At 35.1% G+C, this 9,414-nt stretch overlaps 1 protein-coding gene across 1 annotated transcript; it reads left to right on the top strand.

Moving 5' to 3' along the window:
- The first annotated feature begins 247 nt into the window (after positions 1 to 247).
- LOC308499729 (fatty acid-binding protein 5) lies at positions 248 to 825 on the top strand. Its single transcript, XM_081053564.1, has one exon. It carries the CDS (start codon positions 290 to 292, stop codon positions 695 to 697), a length of 408 nt encoding a protein of 135 aa, XP_080909690.1. The 5' UTR covers positions 248 to 289; the 3' UTR covers positions 698 to 825.
- Positions 826 to 9,414: the final 8,589 nt, after the last annotated feature.

Below are 9,414 nucleotides of genomic sequence, written 5' to 3'. Positions count from 1 at the left end.
CATGGTTTATTGAATGTTTTAGGCCCACTCTTGTGACCTACTACTCAGAAGAAAAGATTCCCTTCAAAGTATTACCGCTCATTGAAAATGCACCTGGTCATCCAAGAGCTCTGATAGAGATATGCAGTGAATTAATGTGGTTTTCATGCCTCCTAACAACATCCATTATGTAGCCCATGGATCAAGCAGTAATTTCAACTTTCAAGTCTATTTAAGAAATACATTTCTAGAGCCACGCTCTGCACGCCGCACTCCGCTCCTCTGGACCCGCACGCCGCCCGCGCCCACCATGGCCTCCATTCAGCAGCTGGTAGGAAGATGGCGCTTGGTGGAGAGCAAAGGCTTCGATGAGTACATGAAGGAACTAGGAGTAGGGATGGCTCTGCGAAAAATGGGTGCCATGGCCAAACCAGACTGTGTCATCACCTCTGACGGCAAACACCTCACCATAAAAACTGAGAGCACGTTGAAAACAACGCAGTTTTCATGTAACCTGGGAGAGAAGTTTGAAGAAACTACAGCTGATGGCAGAAAAACTCAGACTGTGTGCAATTTTGTCAACGGTGCATTAGTGCAACACCAGGAATGGGATGGCAAGGAGAGCACAATAACAAGAAGAGTGGAAAATGGGAAACTAATGGTGGAATGCGTCATGAACAATGTCAACTGTACTCGGGTCTACGAAAAAGTAGAGTAAAAATTCCATCATCCTTCTGGACAGGAATTAGCTGCTGGAGTAAACAGGCTCAGTTCAATGAGCAAATCTCTCCGTGCTTTTTTTTTTTTCCATCTCTGTATTCAGTTATCTTTATCATAAACATTTTACATGCAACTATTTCCAAGTGTTGGTTTAATTAAGATCGTCCCTTTGGTTAGTGAATAAATGTGTTTATGCTAAAAAAAAAAAAAAAAAAAAAAAAAGAAATACATTTCTAAAGGCTATAGCTGCCATAGACAATGATTCTTCTGATGGATCTGGGCAAAGTGAATGGAAAACCTTCTGGAAAGGATTCACCATTGTAGATGCCATTGAGAACATTTGTGATTCGTGGGAAGGGGTCAACATATCCAAACTAGTGAGAAGTTGATACCAACCCTCACGGATGACTTTGAGGAGTTCAAGACTTCAGTGGAAGAAGTAATTACAGATGTGATGAAAACAGCAAGACAACTAGAATTTGAAGGGGAGCTTGAAGATGTGACTAAACTTCTGTAATCTCATGATAAAACTAGCAGATGAGAAAAGCTTCTTACGGATGAGCAAAGAAAGTGGTTTCTTGAGATGGAAACTATTCCGGGTGGGAAGATGCTGTGAAGATTGTTAAAATGATAACAAAGGATTTAGTATATTACATGACTTAGTTGATAAGATATTGGCAGGGTATAAGAGGCTTGAATCCAATTTTGAATGAAATTCTAATGTGGGAAAAATTATATCAAACAGGAATGCATGCTACAAAGAAATCAATCATAAAAGGAAGAGTCAATCAATGCAGCAAACTTCATTGTTGTTTTATTTTAAGAAATTGCCAAAGCCACCCCCAATTTTAGCAACCACCACCCTGATCAGTCAGCAGCCATCAACATACAGGTAAGATCCTTGAACAGCAAAAAGATCAGAACTTGCTGAAGGCTCAGGTGATGGATTAACATTTTTCAGCCATAAAGTATTTTTAAATTAAGGTATGTACATTGTTTTTTGAGACATAATGTCACTGCACACTTCACAAACTACAGTATAGTATAAGCATAACTATATATGTACTGGTAAACCAAAAATTCATGTGACTTGCTATACTGCAATATTTGCTGTATTTCAGTGGTCTGGATCCGAACTTGTGATATCTCCCAGGTATACCTCTATACTATAAGAGCATATTCTTTGAAAATTAGCACTCAGCTATACTATAGATTACCTAGAAGAATCTAGAAGAATCAGATTCTTCTAGAATCAGTGTGTTATTTAATTAACACACTAATAACCAAAACAAAAAATATATATATCAACTTGTGGTTAATTTTATGGCATACTATTTGATGGTATTGAATATTATGACTAAATTAACTAGATAACTTAAATTTAAAAACATTTAGCCAAATTATTCTATATCTATAATTAGGCCTTTAAAATAACAGTAAGGATAATACAAAACTAAATTAGAATTTTTAGCTTCCTCTGTTTTTACTGTACCTGTATGGTCAATGGAAAACATTGGTAGGAGATAAGATAAAGACTTATTAACATTTTAAAATTCTTTTGTCCTAGTATCACCCAGACAATAGTTTCAGACTAAAGGACAACAGTTTGCCTCTCACTATTTTGACCTGATCTCCTTTCTCTTTTTTTCTCCATTGAGAACCACACATGAGGAAAGTACCTTACGAACAACACCTGGAAAAATACACACCCAATGTTAGTAGTAGTTACCTTTGGGCGATAGGATTTCAGATGGTTTTATTATTTTTCCTTTTGTTCATTTGTATTTCTAATTTTTATCTACAATGAATATGTGTTTCTTGTCAAGTTAAAAAACATAATCCAAGACCCCGAAATGGCACTTTAAAAAATTTCTTCTCAAAATGATATATATATATATATATATATATATATATATATATATATTAAACAAGTCAGAACTAGACCTGAGATTTCTTTTTCTGTTAAAGTCAATGTTTCAGTTTCTTTGCTTTTAGAATATACTTGAACTTAACTTGATTTAATTTAGAACAAACTGCTGAGTACTTATTATGTGCCCTGCATTCCCTGCTAAGCCCTGAACAAGAATGAGGAGATGCAGTGTCTACCTTAAGGGCAGCCACAAAGATATCACAAACTATAATACAAGGTCCGCAGGGAATAAAGTCTATGCTAGAGTTGTACCAATTAAAACACCAAAGACGCTACTATCACTTTTTACTTTTTGGAGGTGAAGGATTTTAACAGAGTAGTTCTATTGTTGGGAATCTTAAAGGATAAATTTTTAGCATATAAAAGACAGATCAGCATAGAAAAGTTGTGAGAATTTTTAATTTGGAGCAAAGAATATTGAGGTGATAGTACATTTAGTGCCCTTCACACATGAAAAATCACTCTTATGTGAAAGAGGACATGTATGCATTCTATGTTGCTTTAGTCAGGAGGACTAGGGCATCTTTGGGGTTTTTGTTTTTTGTTTTTGTTTTTGTTCTTGCCCTTTCATAATTATGTCTATGATTTATATCATTGCCTTAATAAGATACAAAGTTTTCCAATACAATTTTGTTAATGAAGAAAATATGAGACAATGTATTTCAATATCACTTTTTACTTGGTTTCTAGGAATTCATTTTGCCTTCAAAATAAAGGTTGCTTTTATATATACATATAAATTAAACCAAGCTGCCTTAGTTTAATGTTTACTAAGAGTGTGCATTTTTGCTCTTAATTTTATGTGCAAAATAACATGCTCTTTATTGTCTGTAGCATCATGGACTGTAAATAGATGAGGAAGATGAGAAAATTGGAAGTAGTAAAATCTACTGAACAATTTATGTCAATAAATGTAAAGACAGTCTCACAGATTGTTCTTTTTCCGAGAAAGTATAGTACAGTGAGAAATCAACCACAATCTTAATCTTGTGTTATGATGTTCATAAACAGATACATGTTTAAAGACTATAAAATATCTCTAAGGTCTGAGTTATGAATTCAAGCTTGATTCTGGAATCTGGGTAACTTCTGTGATTTGTAAGCTTCCATTTGTGCCTCTTAAGTCTGAAAACAACAGAGTCTACATGGAAGTAAAAAGAACCCACAAAGAGGAAGCTGGCCCCTTAGGAACAAAGTGGCCAATTAAAATGGAACTTATTCAGTATGCTTTTGTGTTTGTCTATTGCTACAAAGATTTCACGGTCTATAATGTATTAGGCTGGTGCAAAAGTAATTGCGGCTTTTGCAATTATTTTTAACCTTTTAAACTGCAATTACTTTTGCACCAATCTAATAGTATATATAAAATGAAATAATATAGCTTATGGAGAAGAAAGTGGTGTCTTCAAAATCAATTATAAAAAACATAATAATTGAACTTGAATATGTTAGAATTCTAGTAGAATGCAGTGCTTTGAATTTTCTGATTAATTGAAGATCAACTTTTATGTTTGTCAAATTTCTTAAACTATGATTAGAAAATGCCCTAGTAAAATGGGCAGAGCATCATTAAATTTGCTGTTAGCTAATGTAATTGGAGTAACTATGATTAAATATCCTGAATATTCAAACATGTTTGTATCCATAAATTTTGGCAAAGAAATACCATATGTGGGTACTGTTCTAGTTACTGAAAAGATGAGAAAAAGAATAAATAGTAGGTTGAAGGATAGTACCACAGTTGTAGAGAGCATTGGAGATAAGACTGAATTCATCCAACAATTATTTATGGGCTGCTGTATGCCCTCCATTGTTCTGGGTGCTGAGGACACAGAAACAATATGAACAAAAGAAACAGAACAACCAACTTCATAAAATTTGTTGCCAAGGAAAGGATCTGAGGGCACTGCATTAAAGGACACAATTTGATGGTGAGAGGATGAAAAATGTCTCTTCTAACCACTTCCATTTTCTCAGTGAAATAGGAATGAAGACAAGCGGTAGATAGCGTGGTAGGAGAAGACTGTTGGTAGTTTCAGGACATGGAGGAGAGTGAGAGGTACTCATCTAGGAGAGGACAATAGGATTGATCGGAAATACTAAAGACCTGTTTAAAGTCTGTGATCATAAATTGACTTGTGTGTGCTTGTGTGCATTTCTCTAAGCAGATGTGAAATACACAGTTTAAAGCATAGTGGGATTGTCCTCAGCAAATACAATAGAGGAAGAAAAAGAAAGGTGTGAAGTGTCTAAGCACAGGAATAATAATAATGACTTGTGTGAAACTGAAGTCAGATAAGGAAGAGGCTGAGGAAAAGTTGTGGTTGAAGGAGAATGAAAAGATGGTAGGATCAATGAATTAGAGGTTTGAATGGAGTCAGATATGGCAATCAGGATACTAGAAAGAGTGAACTGAAAGATACAAGATTATACATGTAGAGTTGAATGCTTATAAATGAGAGTACAGAAGGGGTGCGATTGTTAGTAAAAAGTTCTAGAGCCTGATCGTGGGAATGAGCTGACTAAAGAAAGGAGAATAAGATCATTAGAAATGACCAAACATCAGAATTTTGCAAAAATCAGTTACAGAGAAATTGAAGTAATCACAAAGTATTTGCATAGATCCTAGACCATACTTTGAGAGCACTGATGTCATGTAAATCTCTAACATTCACATAATTTTACACATTATTCTTTTTCATTGAAATCAAAGCACATAAAACCATTTTAACATACTAGACATTCATTGTATTAATATACATGCATATACGTATGTCTGTATCCCAAATAATACTAGGAGGTCTTTTTTGTGAGCCAAGTCTAATGTCAGCATGGAAATACAGGCAAAAAATAATAATAACAATTCTAACTCTGAAAAACATCAAGATTATAGTATCTCTTTAATCCAGATTTTATTTAGGGATATTATATAGAAAGAAGTATAGCACACAACCCTTGTTAAAACTTTTGAAAAGTTCTCTTAATAACTTGTTTGTTCATTCAGTTTTTTTCTAACTTCTTTCCTCGTCTATGTTAGTTTACTTCTCTTTATTTTATCACCTAACACACTTTGCTGTCTGGTCACCCTGCTGAAGCCATAAGGCAATCTGAAGCTCCTGGTATATGTGCCATTTGTATCTTCCCCCATTATGCAGCACAGATCACACATTTTCTTTAAAAGTCATGAGTGGAAAAATAAAGTATACATACTTATATATTGAGTATCTATCATATGTGTTTATGTATATATAATATGCATAAATATTTGTTTATATGTGTCAGAGAATGAGAGAGTGTATTCCAAGACATGAGATGGAGTGATTTACCACAATTGTTGAGAATCAGAACTGTGGGGGAGGAAAGGTTTATTAAATGATAGATCATCACCGGTTGCATATTCAGGTAAATGTGGGAACGTGGCTGTAAATAAATGAATGAGGAATCAAGTTTGACATTTGCATTATGAAATATGAAGCCCATTTTCAATAATTTCAGTGATCACCTAAATATCATTCAGAAATGTTAGCTGACCTAAATTTCCATTTGGCTAATGACTTTCTTTGCAAAGCATATGACAAGCTGTCACTGCCATAATTCTAGTAATACATCAATAAATTCCACCCTTTCTGAATTTTTGTATATTTATACCTACAGCAAAGGATAAAATCCCCAGGTAGAATAGAAATTGACACAATCTCTTATAGAAGTAAAAGAGAATATTAGTGTTCAAAACATTCATATCTTTGAATGCAATGCAAAACACAGGACTGTATACATCTGTTAAGTAAACGATATTTAACTGTATCCTAGGATAAAAATCCCCATTTATCATTTTTGGGTATAAACAAAATAACTTTCAGAGGTCAATAACAAAGATTTTTTGTTATTGTTGTGTTATAAAAAGTACCTGCAAGGCTGAGGATTTTAGTAGGCAAAGCATTACTTTTTTTTTTTCTAAACAAAGTTAAACCCCTAATAAATAATACTAATATATTGTTCCCTACCTGCTCAGGTTTCTCAATTAGAAATGACAAAACAGGAAATAGGTAGAGAGGAGAAAAAAATCATGAAGGCTATATTTCAATTTTTAACTCCACTGCTACAAATTATAATTCTTATTAATTTATGTACTTGAATAGTTATTAGCTCATAATTAGGTGTTCTGATCATTGAATGACATGAGATCATTTTAAACTGATCTTTTAAATGGTTTTGCATCTGCATGGAAAAGTCAGTGCTGAACAGGGGAGGGTCTATTGCTGTAGGCAAAGATTATTTGATTGCAAAAATAAGAAGCAACACAAGGGAGCTCAAACAGAAAAGGGGAGATGCTTGGCAGGTGCATAGCATATCACCCAGAAGTATTAAAGAAGCTAAAGCTGAGTCTCCCTAGGGCCTAGAGTTAGTCAATGAGCATTCATTGCCATTCATTTATTTCATATTCTCTCTGTCTCTCTCTCTCCCCTTCTCTCTCTCACTTCTGCAGCCCAATCTAAGGCTACATAGTCTCTCATTTCTTTTTAGCATACATATCTGCTTCTTTTATTGTCCCTTCTTAAACCAACTATTTTAGCTTTACTGGCAAATGACCTGCATAGGGCTGCACTAGTGGAGGCTTTTACACATTTTTTAGTTCAAGGGACCAACAAAGTCAAACCAGATACTTCTGAGTTGCAAATTCAGCAACATGCATCAGGGGAGTACCCTAGAACCAATGAATGGTAACTCGAAGAGGGGTACACAGACAAAGGGCAGCATAGAGTGGTCACACTGGGAGCACACTCTCAGAATGGCCCAGGGCTAGTGATACAGATGGTTAACATTCCCATCCATTTGCTCTTTTGCAAAGGTCTAGAGAATTCCTCATCCCATGTACCCTTCCACAGTGGCCTGTAGAACTCCCAAGAAATCCTATTCAGAAATCAATTCCTTTTTTAGGGGAAAGCACATTCTCTTAGAAATTCAAATGCCTTAGAAGATTACATGTGATAAAATAAAAGTGAAACAATGATAGTTTGAATGAACTCAGTAATCTGCTTATAATAAATTATAACTGCAAGGAACCTAAGATATCATCTAATCTCACTCTTTGTTTTATAGGAGAGGGAAGTAAGTTGCAGAGGTTTAAAGGTTTGTCCAATTCCATGTGGTTGGTTCTTCTGTAAAAGTCAAAGTTAGAGTCCAGTTTTATTAACTTAACTCCAGTACTATTTCTGCTGAACTGAAGTGTTTCCTTTTTAACAATGCAGTTTGACCAGTGTACCAAGGAAAACAAAGTTTTCTTGTATTGGAAATGTCTCTATTAGTTTTCTATTGCTACCGTAACAAATTACAACAAATGTTGTGCCTTAAAAATCAAATTTATTATCTTACAGTTCTGGAAGTCAGAAGTCTGACAAGGGCCTCACTGGGCTAAAATCAAGGTGTCTGCAGGGCTGTGCTCCTTTTTGGAGGCTGTAGGGAAGAATCCATTTCCTTTTTACTGGCCTCCAACTGGTTTTCAATGAAACCTGATTATTGCCATCAGAAAGACAGTGGAGGGTAACAGTTGGAAGCTGTGTTTTGTTTCTTGCAGTTACCTTTAGCCAAGTCTCTCTCTTAGTTAGAACCTCAGGAAAGATTATCTTGCTTCTTCCATCTTCTGGTGTCTTGACATTAACTATTTTTTCAAACTCCTTGGCATGTAATACAGACTTGACTCATCCCTTGGCCTCAGTAGGCAATCTTATTCATGAACAATAATAGCTCTTTGGCCTATTCATTAGAAGCATATTGCCACTCACAAACCAGCTTCTGGAATATTCCTGAAGTAGATGCGTTACAACTTCAAGAAGCTGCCCACAAACTGCCTAATAGCCCTTTTCATTTTCAAAGCCTGCAATGGCAGGTTAAATCCTTTCACATCAAAACACTCTAGTCTCTGCTTCTATCCTTACATCTCCCTCTCATCCTCTCCCGTTTTTAAAAACAGTTGTGAATACATTGAGCCCTCTCAGATAATTCAAAAAAATCTCTCTATTTTAATGTCAGCTGATTAGTAATCTTAATTCCATCTGCAATATTAATTCCCTTTTTTATACACCCAAACATCTTCACAGTTTCTGGGGATTAGGACTTGAAAATATTTGGGAATGTTTATTATCCTGCCTCAAAGGAGATGATTCTAAATGGGTTATAGACATGGAAGACACTTATCAGAGAACGGGTAGGTTGTCTGGAAAATAGTTTCATTGGTCTCTGCAGCACTTGCTCTTCTGGCTTCTCTTCCAATCTTCTGAATTTTCTCTATCACTTCAGGCTCACATCCTTCTACTGTACCTTGTAAATGCAGGCACTTCTCAAGACTCAATTTCTGGCCGTATATGAAGCTAAGTCTCTTCAGAAGGCCCTCTCACACCCTTATCCAGTCATCCATCAAATCCTATTTATATTACTTCTCATTACTAAAAATTTCTTTTTCAACCCACTGAATCTATTTCTTTCTAGTTATTTGTGGGGAAAAAATAATATCTTTATTTGTACATGTGGAAAAACAGATAATTGCTTTGCTGACTTCATATAACCCAAAGCAACAAGACAGTGACATGGCTGAGCATAGAGTGTAATTTTTCAACTTTCAATTCACGTTTCCTACAAGGCATAACTCAACAACAAGGAAAAAAAATCTCATATGAATTAAACATTTTTCTTTGAATTGAAATAAGTTTTTCTTCCCAGCATCAACAGGATATTCTGTGAACTGAAAAGAAAGGCTCTGTGCTGAAGCTGTGTCATGCTAACACTTC

Source organism: Rhinolophus hipposideros (genome assembly GCF_964194185.1).
Source record: "Rhinolophus hipposideros genome assembly, chromosome: 7".
Classification (NCBI taxonomy): Eukaryota; Metazoa; Chordata; class Mammalia; order Chiroptera; family Rhinolophidae; genus Rhinolophus; species Rhinolophus hipposideros.
The sequence above is the reverse complement of the archived record's forward strand: the minus strand, read 5'-3'. Positions and strand labels throughout refer to the sequence as shown.

Coding starts and splice junctions, on each gene's coding strand:
- LOC308499729 (XM_081053564.1), top strand. CDS start 290: ATGGCCTCCATTCAGCAGCTGGTAGGAAGATGGCGCTTGGTGGAGAGC.